This window comes from Oncorhynchus gorbuscha, linkage group LG15 (genome assembly GCF_021184085.1).
Source record: "Oncorhynchus gorbuscha isolate QuinsamMale2020 ecotype Even-year linkage group LG15, OgorEven_v1.0, whole genome shotgun sequence".
NCBI classification, from domain to species: domain Eukaryota; kingdom Metazoa; phylum Chordata; class Actinopteri; order Salmoniformes; family Salmonidae; genus Oncorhynchus; species Oncorhynchus gorbuscha.
The window spans coordinates 38205702-38223206 of NC_060187.1; the positions used below are offsets into that span (position 1 = coordinate 38205702).

The 17505-nt window shown below is 43.9% G+C and overlaps 2 protein-coding genes across 5 annotated transcripts in view; both read right to left on the minus strand.

Moving 5' to 3' along the window:
• The window catches only part of LOC123997089 (protein unc-13 homolog A-like), a 65471-nt gene extending 55911 nt beyond the window's left edge, over positions 1-9560 (minus strand). Inside the window, 8 exon segments of the mRNA XM_046301104.1 lie at positions 117-146; positions 998-1052; positions 1280-1350; positions 1528-1651; positions 2100-2217; positions 3821-3920; positions 4010-4039; positions 9266-9560. Of these exon segments, the coding sequence (XP_046157060.1) occupies positions 117-146; positions 998-1052; positions 1280-1350; positions 1528-1651; positions 2100-2217; positions 3821-3920; positions 4010-4039; positions 9266-9287 (550 nt within the window). The 5' untranslated portion in view covers positions 9288-9560.
• Positions 9561-11975: 2415 nt separating this feature from the next.
• On the minus strand, positions 11976-17457 carry LOC123997092 (SWI/SNF-related matrix-associated actin-dependent regulator of chromatin subfamily E member 1-related-like). Of its 4 annotated transcripts, none has more exons than XM_046301112.1 (9): positions 17088-17457; positions 16480-16563; positions 16005-16208; positions 15106-15226; positions 14884-14939; positions 14196-14265; positions 13883-14098; positions 13351-13483; positions 11976-12371 (listed from the first exon to the last, which is right to left on the minus strand). In XM_046301112.1, the coding sequence occupies exons 2-9, from the start codon at positions 16555-16557 to the stop codon at positions 12359-12361; spliced, it is 891 nt and encodes a 296-aa protein (XP_046157068.1). In that variant the 5' UTR covers positions 16558-16563; positions 17088-17457; the 3' UTR covers positions 11976-12358. The 4 variants fall into 4 exon arrangements, with proteins under 4 accessions (XP_046157068.1, XP_046157067.1, XP_046157066.1 ...); XM_046301111.1 differs by having other exon boundaries at positions 16005-16232; positions 17088-17456; XM_046301110.1 differs by lacking the exon at positions 17088-17457 and adding an exon at positions 16951-17073.
• Positions 17458-17505: the final 48 nt, after the last annotated feature.

The window sequence follows — 17505 nt, forward strand, 5'->3', positions numbered from 1 at the left end:
TAGTATGTGCTTGGTGACATAATTAAACCTAGCAATATAGGCCTGCAGTACAAGGTTCCATTTGAGTCAGCATACATTGTTCGCTAAACTGTGTGAAAAAAGCTAGAAAGACTTACTTTGCTGGTCTCCCCAAAGACTCCAGTTACCTACAAGGACAGAGGGTAAGTAGATAATATGTTACCACAGAATTTTTTTATTTGGGCCTGAGCCATAAACTCCAATGCTAAATAATGTGCACAGAGCAGTGGGTAGTCAGCCATAACTGACTACCCAGCATCCCATCACTCAAAGCGCATTCGCAGACTCCATCCGTAAACACTCACTGAAACACAGCATGCATGCGGACAAGCACTCACACACATACTGACCAACCTTTACGGCTGATCTCTCACAAATCGTCTCTCACAAATACCCACTGACAGACTGAAACACCCACCACAGCCCAGACTCATCCACAGTCGTTTCCACCCACCCACATGGGCTGTCATCATCAGACAGTCAGGGCTGTGTCTGACAGGGCAGTGTAAGTATGCCAGCACACATCCATCACACAGCTAGCAGCCATAAATCACTGTGTGTGGGGCTGACTATGAGGCAGGCCTGCTGGCTCGATTCGTCATGTCAGCTTTTCTCCCTCCCTCCTTCCTTCCCTCCCTCCCTCCATCCATCCACCTGCCTGCCTTTCTGCCTGCTGCTTCCCCTCTAATCTGCATCCCAAAGACTCGGGAGGAGTGAAGAAGAAGGGGGGAAGAGGAAGAAGAACAGGAGGAGGAATAAAGTGAATATGAGGAGGAGGGAGGATAAGGGAGGATAGTAATGAGGGAGAGAAGGAGAGTGAAGAAGAGGAGGAGGAAGTGGAGAAGGGGAGAGTGACAAGTAGGAAATGTGTGTGTGTGTGGGGGGGGGGGCAGGAACAAAGTGAAAAGGAGGATGAAAGGGAGGAGGGTATTAGAGGGTGTGAAGAGGCTACAGCCAGTATCAAGTGTCTACTACTCACAGCACTGAGTTGATGGCGCTTGCAGTGGTCTCTCCTCCTCCTCCTGGTATGTGTACTGCAACACACACACACAATAGATACAGCTGACTGACGCTGTACATTGCACTGCAGCTAATCGAACATGGGGTAATCACCATCTAGGAGAGTTCTGGGTGTACCGAGAGGTCTACATCATATTTAATGCATAGAGTAAGTGATGACTTCTGTAATTACTGATAGCCCTGCCTTGTGGCGGGCGGGTAAGATGTAAACACAGAGGGAGGAGAGGAGGAGATGCCTTACGTCCTGGTCCCTCATGGCATTGAGTTGCTCCAGTTTCTTGGCCCAGTATCGAGCCTCATCCTCTGGAATGTCTGAAACAGAAAGACCCATTCACTGGTCAGTCACTAAGGACACATTCACACATTCACTCACTCACACACACACACACACACACACACACACACACACACACACACACACACACACACACACACACACACACACACACACACACACACACACACACACACACACACACACACACTAACCTAATGGCAGTTCAAAGCGGGTGTCCAGCAGCACGCGGTGGAAGGTGGGGTCTTTGGTGCCGGTGATCTCATTCTCAGCCATGATGACCTGGGAGTCCAGGGTCAGCCACTGCCCCGGCCCGTCCTAGCACGAGCACACACACACACACACACACACACACACACACACACACACACACACACACACACACACACACACACACACACACACACACACACACACACACTGTTACTGTACAGGGTAACACTTTCCCTCTTACAGTCAAACAATTGGGAGGATGCTAAATAGAGTCCTAGTTACAGTGTTTCGAAGTAGAGGAATTCACTCCCTGTAGGTTATCCATCTTTACCATCCAAGAACACTCCCCTTAAACTCCTTTCATCCCTGATATGAAGTGTATTCCACCTTAAACACTTTGATGTAGCTTGACAACAAACAGTATGAGTCTATTGTTGTGATGAACTAGCGTTTGAGCCTCAGATGTGCTGCTGGTAAACCGCCTTGTGCTCTCAGGAGGGTGGAGTGTGGTGGGGAAGGAGAGGGGGCGTCGGGGGGGGGGGGCGTACCGTACCTCATTAGACTGGCGGATGTTTTGCAGGGGGATCCACAAGGTCCCCACCATGGTGTCCCAGATTAACCCTTTGTTCCACACCTCTACCGTCAGCCCCAGGTCCAGCCTGTTGATCTCACTGCACAGGGAGAGAGAGAAGGGGGGGGGGGGTGAGAAGGTGTAGAGAAAAAGAGGGAGACAAGAAGATGAGGAGGGAGAGAGAGAGAGAGAGAGAAGTGATGAGATGAGGAAATAAACTAAACAGACTGGGAGACCGAAATGACAAAACCCTGATTGAGCAACAGGGCCTGGAAATATAGAACCCATCTTATATAGAAGTGAAATATATATACCATAAGATACCAAGCGCTAATCTAATAGAACAAAGAGCCAATGTGGTTCACCCTGTGGTGGATGTGAGTCACTGAGCCACAGAGAGCTGTCTGAGGCGGAGAGGCGAGGTCAATAAGGCAGAGTGAAGGAGAACAGTATTATTTCCATCAGGGAAAACAGGAGTTACTTCTAGCAGGAAAAAAGCGTATAGAGCTGACTGTCCAGGACTGATTTGGTCAATAACATATATACACTGGGCACCTCCATTATCTCAAGTATCCACACAGCTATACTCAGATTGCATCCCCATGGTACCTGACCCCTGGTCAAAAGTAGTTCTGTATAGGGACAGCCAGGAATCCCCTTGTGACAGGGGGAGTGGAAGATTGTTGTGTGCAAGCTTCACAAATGTGTTTCACTTGTTCAAACATTTCTACCCCGTCTATTTATGGGTAACAGGGTTGACGGGTTATTCTAGCCTTATTCTAGCTTGTCTATCTATGGCCAAAAAGTGTAGAACCAGATCACCTGCTTTTACACTATGATTTGACTATTATATGTTCAATGCCTCTCTTGAAAAAAAAATATTTAAAAAATAATAGTTTCACCAAATTAAAATGAGATCTCAGTTCACGTAACAGGTCCGCCCCCCTTAAAATGAATCACTAATAACATGAAATAAATAATCATCAAGGCAACAAAATAGCGAGGGCTTTTACAGTGAAGGTGAAAACCTGGAGAAATGTTGGGTTTAAGCGGGTTAAACTGAAGCTGAATTTTGAATGTGGTCTATATTAAAAGTGCACTTCATTTAATATAACAGGCTTTTAAAATTCTATATTTTATGCACAATTTCTACTGAAAATAAGAGGGGACGCAAAAGGTACTCATTTCGTGGCAACTTCCTGTTCCTGTTATCAACTCCGAAAACATTTTGCCTCTGTGACAAGTGCCCTATCCAAGGCTTCATCTGAACTCCTGCCCAGTGACTGTGACACTCCAAACAATGAGAGTGTTGCTGGGCACCTTAAACGTCACTACTTAAAACATTTATTCAGGAGTCCCTGCAGTCCGTGTTACACAACATGTGTGCACTCTGGTGTTAACACATTAGTGTCACTGCCTGCCCCGGCTGCATGGACGGCTGGCTGGCTGGCTGGCTGGCTGGCTGGCTGGCTGGCTGGCTGGCTGGCTGGCTGCCTAGCTCAACAGTTGCATATCTCGTATCTGAGATCAGGCATCCAGAGCCTTGTGGTCTCATCACTGACAGAGCACTTAGGACCCAGGGCAGCTCAACGTGTGGAGAGAGAAACTAGTAAGTCTTTCCTATAGAGGGAGAGGTGGAGGAGGAGGAAAAAGAAGAGTGGGATGGGAGAAAGGGAGAGGAGGAGAGGGGGAAGAAGTCTTACAACATGAAGTCCTGCTCCCAGCATGGCTGGGCGCCCCGCACAGCAATGGTGGTGCTCTTGACATTCTGCACCTTCAGCGTTACGTAGGTGTTAAATTTCTCTGTGGAACAATGAGGAATATCAGTGGTACTATCAAACAAACCAGTGTTTAAGACTTTTTAAGACGAAGTCAAACGTGTCTCAACTCACCTTGGGGTCCATCGAGTTTGGCTTTCTTCACTGCAAAACAGACAGAAGAAAAAAAAAAAAAACGTGAGCCATACTGTAATGGATAAAAACTAAATGGGGTCAATCAATCTAGAGATTCAGGTTTCTAACAACAAAGCTATTAACAACCCACACCTTCCTGAGCTGAAAAGGTTTGCTGTATAAGACAAGCGTCAAAACACATGTTCATTTTGCAATTTAGATCAGAAATCTTAGATATTCTTTTCATATTCCAATATGCATATCAGCCCATGTGAGGATCGTGGGTGATGACAAGACCCTGGCATTTCGTAGGAGGAGGAGGAAGGAAGGACCTAATTCAGTCAGCCTGGGCACACTTCCTCTGATGGCAGAATGCCTGGGTCTTAACATCAAAGCCTGTATTCACTAACAGATGTCAAGAGCTCTATTTGAGTGGAAGGCTCTCAGCGGTATGCTCAGGTGAGAGGGGTTCAGAGAGAAGAGGAGCACACAGGATTCAGTGTGTGTGTGTGTGTGTGTGTCTGTACACACGTAGTCTCACATATGATGACCAGTAAGGGTGACACAATGAAAGCAGGTCTGTTAAGGTAAAGGTACCACTGTCACCTTCTATAAATTGGGGATCACTTTAGGTAAGCAATCCTTTTTTTCTGATCCATTCATTATTCATTAACCCCGCGCCCACCCGCCCGCCCTGCCGATGCCAAGTAACCCCATGTTCAGGGCTTTAATATTCAAAGCCTTCCTTCTAATCCAGGGTGAATGCCTCCCCTCACTTCACCTCTAAGAGCTGCAGTTAAGAAAAGGGACTTCGGGAAAAAGGCCCATTTGGAATCACAGAGTTGGATAAAATAACCTCCAATGCTTTTCTCTGGGGGCACAGTGGAATGTGGCAGTGGGCTGCCACTCAGATGCCCGCATGGCTGGCATGGCCAGTCCTAATGACCTACTGACACGTTCTCTATCATTATGGGTCCAGCTGGAGCACTCCCACCTGTATGAATAATCCATATCATAACAGCCATCACAAGAATGGCTTTTTTTATGAAGCCACACAAGATTTCTGCTAAAAGAAAAAAAAATGGTGTCTCCTGCTGTCTGACTTGATACGATAAGGTTAATATGTCAGAGTCAGTTAATGATGAAGCAGAGTGACAATAGTGGATGTATTTGTTTTCCTAAAATAGCTCATCCCAACAGACCCTGAGGAGGATGTTTGTTTTATCTGAATATCAATATGATTTTGCTAGCCTGCAGGGCAGGAGGAGGAGTTAGAGGATGCACTTAACCAACTTCAGAGCTAAGCCTTTCATGATTCACCATCACACAGACTACTTTATCCCCTGTAGGGTGATTCCATGGAACACTGCAAAATACAAAGAACAAAAGAGATGTCCAGCTCCATTACCACCGCCTCCCTTTGCAGAGCTGAAGCTAACAGGATTCTACCCAATCATTCAGCCAGCCTCTTCAGCTGTCTATTCCTCAGCACCTCCGCCATGTCTCTCTCACTTACCATCCGTTCACCCCCCCCCTTCCAACGCAGTGCTTTCCCCATCATCAGCCTCAATCCACTGCCTAAATGTCTCTCTCTCTTACCATCCGTTCACCCCCCCCCTTCCAACGCAGTGCTTTCCCCATCATCAGCCTCAAACCACTGCCTAAATGTCTCTCTCCCTCTCCCCATCATCAGCCTCAATCCACTGCCTAAATGTCTCTCTCTCTCTCCCCCATCATCAGCCTCAATCCACTGCCTAAATGTCTCTCTCTCTCTCCCCCATCATCAGCCTCAATCCACTGCCTAAATGTCTCTCTCTCTCCCCCCCATCATCAGCCTCAATCCACTGCCTAAATGTCTCTCTCTCTCTCCCCCATCATCAGCCTCAATCCACTGCCTAAATGTCTCTCTCTCTCTCCCCCATCATCAGCCTCTCAATCCACTGCCTAAATGTCTCTCTCCCTCTCCCCCATCATCAACCTCTCAATCCACTGTCTGGATTCTCGCTCTCTCTTCCTCTTGTTCCCTCTCTCTCTCTCTCTCTCTCTCTCTCTCATTCCCTCTCATTCTTCCTCTCTTCTCTCTCTCTCTCATTCCCTCTCATTCTTCCTCTCGTTCTCTGTCTCTCTCTTCCCCTCGTTCTCTCTCGTTCCCGCTCACTCTTCCTCTCGTCTCTCTCGTCTCTCTCTCTCTCTCTCTCTCTCTCTCTCTCTCTCTCTCTCTCTCTCTCTCTCTCTCTCTCTCTCTCTCTCTCTCTCTCTCTCTCTCTCTCTCTCTCTCTCTCTCTCTCTCTCTCTCTCTCTCTCTCTCTCTCTCTCTCTCTCTCTCTCTCTCTCTTCCTGCCATGTGGCGTGTGCTCCCTCTCTATCTCTTTGGCTCGTGCTCCATTAATCTCTCTGTTCATCCAAGTGCAGGCAGAGCAGAACCCCCACTACTAAAAATAACCACTACAGCGGAACAGTAGTGGATAGGGGGTTGGGGGTTGGGGGTGAAGGGTAGAGGGGGACTCACACAGCTCAAATGCACAATGCTAAACCGGTTTAGCTATGATGTTAGGAGGGTTACAAAAAAAAGCCCACTTTTTAAAAAAGCACACAAGCTAGTGTCTCTTCACAGGAAATATAGTCACTCTCGCCCTACGGAAGAGCTCCAGGGTTTTATTGCCTGATATTTTCCCATTGAAAGCTTACAAGCACCTCATACTTCAGATCAGTTGTACTTGTACAAAGAGCAAGAAACAGCAATATAATTCAAACATGTAGCCTGCAGGAATTCTATAATGTCGGAGTTCTCAGTTATGAAGAAACAGAGAAAGAAGATACAGAATGAAACTCTCTGATTGGCAGGAATGAGACGACATAATTGCTTTCTTCTGTCATATTGTCTTATTCAATCTAATAGAGGGGGAATTAAGTTACTCGCACACAGTGAAATTAAGCTTTATTATCATTTTAATAATACACTATATCATGGAGGTCAATTCTATTTTATTTTAAAGGATCCATTGCAATGTGCCCTAATGAAGAACAAAACTGTCTCCATTAAAAAAACAATGAATCCACAGAATATGAAACACAAAAATGAAATTAAAGCCAAAAGGGCTCGCTCTCTTTCAGGGAGCAGCCTGTCGAGATACAGCCTGTCGAGATACAGCCTGTCGAGATACAGCCTGTCGAGATACAGCCTGTCGAGATACAGCCTGTCGAGATACAGCCTGTCGAGATACAGCCTGTCGAGATACAGCCTGTCGAGATACAGCCTGTCGAGATACAGCCTGTCGAGATACAGCCGGGCACCATGTATTCTGAACCTGAACAGAACATGAGATATTGTTATATAGCGTCTGATTATATGGAGCTGAACGGCCCTCGGCTGGCGCAAGCTAATTATCCTTCCGTTGGATTACAACATTATCCATGCTTGCTAGCTGAGCCACTGAACGCATGACATGCTGGGGAATACACGGAGAGCTTCAGTGGACATTCATGTGGGAAGAAGAAATGACTGGGGACTTGTCAACTAAAAACAAGCCGGGTCATTGCTGCAAGGAAGTGTGTGTGTACTCGTTGATATTGTAATGTGACGCTAGAAAGCTGCTCTCTCGCTGAACACTGGGCACCACACTGGGCACTCACTAATGATCTGAAGATATTCAAATAGACCCATAGTTCAAATCATGCGTTTATAAGAAATGGTAACAGTGGGGACATTTCTTCTCCACTGGGTTGCTGTCAATGCCATGTTCTCTCTGCCATTTCTACATGAAGGCCTAACAAAAAGTACTCATATCCCCATTCTTCCCCCAGTCTCTCGATAGTGGGTGAAAATAGTGCCACTTGTAAGAAAAGTCTCAGTCTCTCAATCTCACCTTGGCTACGAGATTTTATATAACCACTAATTTAGCTGTACACTCATTACTAATGGGAAATTAAAGGAAAAGTCCCAGGGAGTGCCAGGGAGAGGGTTGCTATGCCAACAAAATGTGAAGATATAGCGGGTACATCTGGCAGTCTGTCTCAATCCTGACATCTGTGCAATCAGCTTGTTTATCCAAGTACTGTGCCAAGATAATATCCTGTCTCCACAAACACTTTAGGGTTGCTGGCATTTCACTCTACCACTTTCATAGAAAAATCGTGACAGGCCAACGTTTTAGGGAAGTGACTGTGGGTGTGAATCGATGTGACAATAGCATAAACACGAAAGCAGTCCACTATATGCCCAAGTTTCTGAGGGGGGAAAAAAATAGGTCAACACAGCTAATATTCAAACAACCCGATCAAAAACGGGACTATTTTGCTGTTTTGATTTTAGGGCTACAAGACATCTGCTATTAGGTGTTTTTGTTGGGAGAGTAAATTGACTGAAGGACTCGTGCCAATGCCCCATTTCCCAGGGTAAAATCTATTGGACTAACTGTTCTTATCCTTGGAGAAAATGCATTTCACACAAACAATCATTCTAGAAGGGGTATGGTCAACAACACCGATTCGACATATAGCAGGTTAGCGCTGGAGGCAATCTACTGTAGTCACCGCATAGAAAGGCTGCATTCAGGATATTTCCTTGGAAACATCACGATTTCTTAAGCGAAAGGAATGCAATCATCGTTATGATAGACAACCAAAAGCGATAGTACACAAACTAAATGAACAATATTTGCTGTGCGACCCACCCCTACATATTTAGAAATCTGAATAGAAACCAAAAATAACATGGATTTACAGTACACGCCTTTTTAGTGAGCTACTACACACGGGGACATAATCCAACACTGGACTCAGTATCGGACAATCATATTCCAGATACTCATATTTACTCTGTGTAGCCTGCTTTATGATAATATTCAAACATATTTTGAGCGTGATTTGTTGCGGTTAATAGACTACAATAACGACAGTTCAGCGACCATTTTATCAACAAGACATCAAAGTGTTTATGATGACTGACAGTGTTCATTCCGCTTCTCCATCAGAAGACAGTCATATAATAAAACAAGAGGTAGACTCATTTTAAAAATGATGTAGGCTGTCTGGCCACCTAAGGAATACAACGAGTTTTCTGGTCAAATGAATTTGACTACAGCCAATTTAAAACACATGTAGTATTCAGCGCGTCGTTTAGGCCTATACGGCAACAATTAAGACATTTTAGAGCAGAATCAGCTACAAATGAGATGAATTGAAGAAAACCGCCCGCGGAGCAACTGGTTACCCGTGTAAATAAAAGCATTTCTCAGTAGTCTGTTTGTCACTTACCGCCAACGCACAGCAATGACATCTCTTAGCTCTGGCTATGATCGCTCCCAGATGTCTTCCACCGGCACCGATATTTCAATTCGGAGTAATGTCCGTCTCTATAGCCTGTATAAATAGGTGGATGGAGTCAGCTCCGTTTCTACGAGAAACTATTATACGTCACTGTTTTGCGACAGTAAAAAAAAATCAGATCTTTCGAGTCTTTCGTCGGGCGCTTTCCCTTTCATGTATGGATCAATTTAGGGGGTTATATTTCAACCTCAGCTCTCCGCTCCCCGACGCACAGCCATCTTGTTCAGCACCACCACTGTAAGGACAGTTCCCGAGACTTACGTCACGGTAGTGATGACGGGATGACCCAAGGATGCTCGCAACACCTGACTGTCAGGCCTCCCTGAACGTTTCGTGGTCCCGCTGAAAATCCAAAATATAGTCTACAGCATTTTCTAACCTCAGATTAGATAACTGGACCTAAGAGAGAGCATTAAACTTGTCTTCAAGCCCACTACCAAGAATGACAACGAGCAAGTAGGCCCAAGTACTACAAGCAGTAAGGTAGTGTAATGTGTAAAAAAGAACAAGAATACATTCAAGTATAATTTAGGAATCCATAGATTTATAGAATAAATTCATTCAATAGTTTACATGACATCGGAACCTTGACTGACGGTTATGTTCTGTGCCTAGAATTAAACGGCCTCTCCTTGTTCTGATCCCAAAGCTTTCAGAAACACCAACTTTTTTTCTTTCTTTTTTAAATAGGCAAGTCAGTAAAGAACAAATTCTTATTTACAATGACGGGCTACCCTGGGCAAACCCGGATGACGCTGGGCCAATCGTGCGCCGACCTATGAGCTACTAGGCATAATTTCAGGAGGCATGTTGGTTTGATCTTAATCAAGTCTAACCACAGCAAAAAAATACACTGGGAAAGGCCTCCAGCGAATAAAGTGGATCTAAACCACATCAATCTGTCAATTCAGACATTTAGTATAATGTAAAGAAACTGAGAACCCTTCAAGCTAACCACTGACAACGTTTCTAAGTGGAGCTATATCACCATCTGGTGGTGGTGAGGGGGGGGGGGGGGTCTAGAAACTAAAGGTCAGACAAGTCGTTTGTTCCGTCCAGTATAAAGTGAGGGCAGCAGGTGCAATCAGTAGCTATTGAGTCATCAAGCCATTTCAGACAACAATCAGCCATGTGTCACCATATGCTCTATGTGCGTCACGCTCATCCGGGAAATGACACACATTTACTTTTATTGGAAATTGAAATAATGATTACAAAAGGAGACAAAACTTCAATTTCAAATTCATTACAAAAAAAAACCTTCATCCAAAACTTCCCACCCCTAATGTCAATAGCATTACAAAAAACTATTCTGAAAATGTTGCTATGATCTTTTCCAGTTCATTTGGTCTCTCATTTGACACAAGTACACTTCTTCAATCTCCTTATTTCAAGTGAAGACATATGGGAAAAGGGCATGTAAACTGCTTTTCCCATGATTTTTTCCCCATAAACCATAGGAACAAGGTAAGCAGTTGACATAATGACTGTTCACAACAAACCTGAAAGGCTGACATTTGCCTCCAAAGCTGAACAAGACCGTACACATGCAGATACAGTGCCTTCAAAAAATATTCAGACCCCTGGACTTATCCACATTTTGTTAGGTTACAGCCTTATTCTAAAATGTATTAAACCTAACAAAATGTGGATAAGTCCAGGGGTCTGAATATTTTCTGAAGGCACTGTATCTGCATGTGTACGGTCTTGTTCAGCTTTGGAGGCAAATGTCAGCCTTTCCCCTCCCCTCAATCTACACAAAATACCCCATGAAGAGAATGCAAAAATAGGCTTTCAGACATTTTAGCTCATTTAAAAATAAACATCACATTTAAATAGGTATTCAGACCTTTTACTCAGTACTTTGTTGAAGCACCTTTGGCAGTGATTACAGCCTCAAGTCTTATGGGGATGATGCTACAAGCTTGGCCAACCAGTATTTGGGGAGTTTCTCCCATTCCTCTCCGTAGGCAGATCCTCTCAAGCTCTGTCAGGTTGGATGGGGAGCATTGCTGCACAGCTATTTTCAGGTCTCTCCAGAGATGTTGGATCGGGTTCAAGTCCGAGCTCTGGCTGGGCCACTCAAGGACATTCAGAAACAGGTCCTGAAGCCACTCTTGCATTGTCTTCTCTGTGTGCTTAGGGCCGTTGTCCTGTTGGAAGGTGAACCTTCGCCCCAGTCTGAGGTCCTGAGTGCTCGCTCTGGAGCAGGTTTTCATCAAGGATCTCTCTGTACTTTGCTCTGATCATCTTTCCCTCAATCCTGACTAGTCTCCCAGTCCCTGCCGCTGAAAAACATCCCCACAGCATGATGCTGCCAACACCATGCTTCACCATAGGAATGGGGTCAGGTTTCCTCCAGATGTGACACTTGGCATTCAGGCCAAAGAGTTCAATATTGTCTTTAGGCAAACTCTAAGCAGGCTGTCATGTGCCTTTTACTGAGGAGTCTGGCCACTACCATAAAGGCCTGATTCGTGGAGTGCTGCAGAGATGGTTGTCCTTCTGGAAGCTTCTCCCATCTCCAACGAGGAACTCTAGAGCAGTCAGTGACCTTATATAGACAGGTGTGCTTTTCCAAATCATGTGCAATCAATTGAATTTACCACAGGTGGACTCCATTCAAGTTTTAGAAACATTTAAAAGGATGATCAATTGAAACAGGAAAAACCAGAGCTCAATTTCAAGTCTCATAGCAAAGGGTCTGAATACATATGTAAATAAATTATCTTTAAAAAAATGTTTTTATACATTTGCAAAACAATTCTAGGAACTCACCTTGCAATTAGGGGGTGTGGGGATTGCTGAGGAATTTTCTTTATTTAATCAATTTATATATTACTCTGTATACCACAGAGTAATGCTATATAGACTGAACCTTGTGTTTTATCAGTTTGTAATTTGTCTGTTACATCAGAAAGACATCCTATCTATCCCATGACTACACTGAAGGGCACCGATATGACCTGTTGTTATACCATCCAGGATCCACATCAAGTCAGAATGGGCGTGGAGGTCCCATCATAGCTTCTCACTGAAAATAAGGGAGACAGAACAGTGTGATCATTCATAAACAACAAGGTTATGTTGTACTGTACGCATGCAGATCTAGCAAGTGTTTGAATTTGACAACGTTATATGAATGGTAATGCACAAGACTGTAGGTAATGTACACTCAGAGGTATAAATATCACCCCCCCCCAAAAAAAAATGCTAACCTCCCGTAATTTGTAATGGTGAGATTAGCACATCTTGGGTGTATGATCTTTGTGCCTCTAACTAACCATTATTCACAATTCATTCATGATTATCCGTAATCATGGTAGCATCCACATTCATGTAGAAGTGTTTGGAAACATGTTCTATTCACAATAAAAGTGACTCCAAATGGACCATACATTATTTACGATTCATTTCTATTGGGCACAACATAATCTGAAACAACCAAAGCAAACTGCAAATATGCATCCAACAAGTTTGTAGAGTTTAGTGTTTCCCCTATATACATTTAGCAGTGGTGGGCCTAATTTCCAGGATGGTAAAACATTTTCAGTGTGAAATTAAACAAAGTTTCAATAAAATCATTGAGAACTAACAACTACAAAGAATAAAAACTAGACAGTCGGGGATAGTCTAATATTGCAAAAATGTCATGGCGCACTCATTGATTTTGTTATAATGTTTGCGTCACTCAGATAACACAAGAACACAGCTAATTTGTCCAAATACTTCAAAATGGGGATATCTTCGAAATCAGGGGACTAGATACATCAAGTGCTTTCATTTCTGAACGGTTAAACAGCTATGTATGAAAATACCCTCAAATAAAAGGTGACGTTCTATACAGTCGCCTGATATGAAACATGTCATCTTAAATTCAAAATACTGGAGTATAGAGACAAATGAAACATTTCAGCTTCACTGTCCAAATAAATACATAGGAGAGTGTCTGTTCCCTGACATAACTCAATACCTCTACATCAAGGTGTTAGATAAATTCACAGGTGTGTTACCTGTCCAGGTGAGAAAGGACATCGCGAAGCTGAGTCAGCAAGGCACGGTGCTCATGAGGGTTGCTCTCCAGAGTACCACTCAGGCGACTCAGGTAAGAGTCCAGGGTACCAAGAGAGGGGGTCTCTCCTGTGCCTGCAAAGAAAACACAGTCAACTAGGGTGGACTCCAATCAAGTTGTAGAAACATCTCAAGGATGATCAATGGAAACAGGATGCACCGGAGCTCAATTTACAGTCTCAAAGCAAAAGGTCTGAATAGTTATATAAATAAAGATGTTTTTATTTGTAATAAATTTGCTAACATTTCTAAAAAACATTTCATTATGGGGTATATTGTGTAGATTGATAAGGAAAATTGTTTATTTAATCCATTTTAGAATAAGGTTGTAACGTAACAAAAATGTGGAAAAGGGAAGGGGTCTGAATACTTTCTGAATGCACTAGAAGTAATTGCAGCCAAGTCATACAAAGAGATTAGGCTGAGTATCAGGGTCAGAGATGAATGGAAGGGCCCCAGTGACAAGGTGCTGACCTGGCAGGGCCACAGTGGACAGACTGCTGACGAGGGTGTGTTTGATGGCCAGCAGGTGCCTGTGTAAGGCCTGCGTCCGGAGCTCATCCTGCCCCAGTTCAGCTTCCAGTCTCTCTTTGGCGCTGTACATGTCTGCTATGTGCTTCTGCAGCACGGCATTCTGCTCCTCAAACTCAACGTTGGCTTTGCGTAGACGCCGCAGCTCTGCTTCCCGGGCTGGGAACAGAGAAACAATCATTAGTAAGGAAACAGTTAGTACTTTCTTCACTGAAACAGTGTTTGTCCCAGAGACCCTCCTCTGCCTGTCTCTTACCCTTGTTCTGGTCCAGGAACTCCTCTGTGAATATTGGAACATCAAATCTGTTGGACAGGTAGTCTGAACCCTAGAGGACATAGATTTTTAAAAATCAACCCTTTAACACACTGAACAAAAGCAGTCTTTTTAAAAATGACTGGAACAAACTACAAAACTCTCTGAAAGTGGAAACACTTATCTCCCTCACTAGCTTTAAGCACCAGCTATCAGAGCAGCTCACAGATTACTGCACCTGTACATAGCCCATCTATAATTCAGCCCAAACAACTACCTCTTCCCCTACTGTATTTATTTAGCTCCTTTGCACCCCATTATTTCTATTTCTACTTTGCACATTCTTCCACTGCAAATCTACCATTCCCGTGTTTTACTTGCTATATTTTATTTACTTTGCCACCATGGCCTGTTTTTGTCTTTACCTCCCTTATCTCACCTCATTTGCTCACATTGTATATAGACTTGTTTCTACTGTATTATTGACTGCATGTTTGCTTTACTCCATGTGTAACACTGTGTTGTTGCATGTGTCGAACTGCTTTGCTTTATCTTGGCCAGGTCGCAATTGTAAATGAGAACTTGTTCTCAACTTGCCTACCTGCTTAAATAAAGATGAAATATATATATTTTTTTGACATAACACATTCAGAAACACAACATAAGCAAATAATGTAAGGCAAGAGCATACCTTCAGAGCAGCTGATCCAGAACTGTTGGCATTGATAATGACAGATGGAGACTCCTCTGAAAAACAACACCAAGAAAACATTATATACAATGCTCAAAGAAAACAAATGAACGAAAGACAGATTTTTTTAAAAACAACCGTTTTTACCACCCTGTCAAATGGATAAAATAGGAGCTGTGTGTGCAACAACCCTCAGTTAATACAATGTGTCACAACTCTCACCTCTCTTGACCTTCTTGTCCTGGATCTTGGCACTGGTGATCTGATAGGCCTCACTCTGTTGGTATTCTCTCAGCTCCCGGGCATACTGCAGCTTTTCTCGCTCCGCCTCATCCAGGAAGCGCTGTCAGGTCAGCACACAAAAAAACTTTAGTCCACTCCAGATGTAACAGTATTACTTCTGTCACTCTCCTTGCCCCAACCTGGACTTGAACCAGGCATCCTCTGCACACGTCGACAACAGTCACCCATGAACAATCATTACAAGAGGAACAACTACTTCTAAGTCTCAGAGTGAGCAACGTCATTGACTGAACGCTACTAGCATGCACCGCTAACTTGCTAGCCAGTTCACATCGGTTACACTCGCCCCCTTTGACCTCCCTCCTCCACCGCAACCCCAGCAGCTGGACAGAGCACAACTGAGTGACCCGGAGAAACAGCATCAATGTAACCAACGTCATGTGCGCTACTCACAGTATATCTTACTCCACATAACAGGCTAGAAACAGTTATGCTCGGCTTACAGACACACGTGACTGCCCTCCTTGACAACAGTTTGAGCTGTACAAAAGTTACAAATTGGATAGCTCCATTGGCAACATTTTAAACTCTCTGTGGAGTGAGCTTACAGTACATTCTTAACTCCATTAGACACACACAGAAGAGATCTCAATCTTCCAATCCCAGGCTTCTCCTCAAGAAACATGATAGCCTGTAGTTTTTAAATGAGGCCTACCTGGGCTTATCAAACAGACCATATCGTGGCACGCCTATACCTATTTATATAACTACAACTACGCATAAATCTACTGAATGCACTGCCACTAAATACAAACCTGGGGAAAATAATTGGTAATTTTTCATACATTCTACATTTCCCTAGCAAAGCCTGCAGGTACCTGTTTGTCATTAGGTGCTAAGCAGCTCCACTCTGCACCCAACCTCTTGGTAATTTCTGGAAAGGGCAGGTCAGGGTACTTGGCACGGATCTGCTCTCGTCGTTCATTCAGAAAGCGCACATATCCAGTCACTGGTGCCTTGGGACCGTTGGGCAAAACCTTCTTTCTCTTCTTACCCTTTGGCCAACCCCTCTTCTTCACAGGCTGTACAGAAAGAGAACGGATATGCTATCCAGGATGAAAAGATAAAACGATAACCATGTCAAAGTGTGCATCAAGAGTCGGGAAACATAGCATAACATCATCATAACAACACTCTTGTCCCATTTAAGCTAGATCAGTTTATAGAATGGTAGTAACATGTTGGAAAGGATTGGATAACCAAACCGTGGGTAGTCTGTATACACAGCCAGTAATTGTACAGAATTGAGTGCTATTCATGTCAGTATGTACAGGTCCTTTCCCCTTCTCTTGCCTCTTCGTGTGCTGCATCAGAGGACGGCATGCCTCTTGGTGGTGGTCCATCATTCTGCTCCTGCTTCACACCTCCCATGATATCCTTATCCCAGTGAATGATATGCAAGTGGGATACATAGGATTAGAAAGACACTAGTACTTTATACTCAACCATTTTCATCTGACACGCTCAATGAGTATGAGAGACAGGGACTATCACATATGTTTGTCATTATACATATTTGCTAGCTAGTTAGCTAACGTTACAGGACAGAGAGTAGTATGTAAAAGCGAAAACTGTCGTCTGCAATCCTCTTTCCAGCTGTTCGGGCATGATCATGACACGTTTCTGATAAACTGACGTTAGTGTTCGCTCTGATAAAGCGAGCTAATGTAATGTTAACTAGCTAGCTAAATAAATAGTTGGCTAGCAAACATCGATGGGACGGACAACGGGAAAACGGTCAGTACAGTAGGGTAATACACTTACTGAACATGACGTAAAATGCGTCAGAGATGTGATTAAATATGCCAAAAGGAACATTTATCTGACAATAATACTAATTGTAATATAGCTACATTTTAATGTCATTCTCTAACTAGCCTAGCTAATATTGTATTACTTACCCCAAAGGTGTTATATTATATTGACAAGACAGTCAGTGACCGCTCTAACAATGGAAATACATGTCCTCAAAGATGGAAGGCAGGCGGGAGGAGGCGAAATCAGTTGGAACATTCTAGCCAATAAGAGGGCAGATACGCGTGTGATCAACGTGCACAACCCCCTCAGTCGGTGCAACTCCGATAAAAGTAGTTTTTTCCCCAAAAGTTGCCGGAATGCCACGCTCGTTCACTTATATCAGTGCATTCGTAACAAACTAACCATTGCTAAACTTCAATTCGATCAAATAAGTCTCACGTCGCAAATGAGCGATTACATTTTTTGTTGACCAAATTCGACACTCGTTGACCTCCATACAAAACTCCTCACTTTGTAGGCTTATTGTCGTGGACAGATTTTGGGCGGAGTAAACCGTCTTGC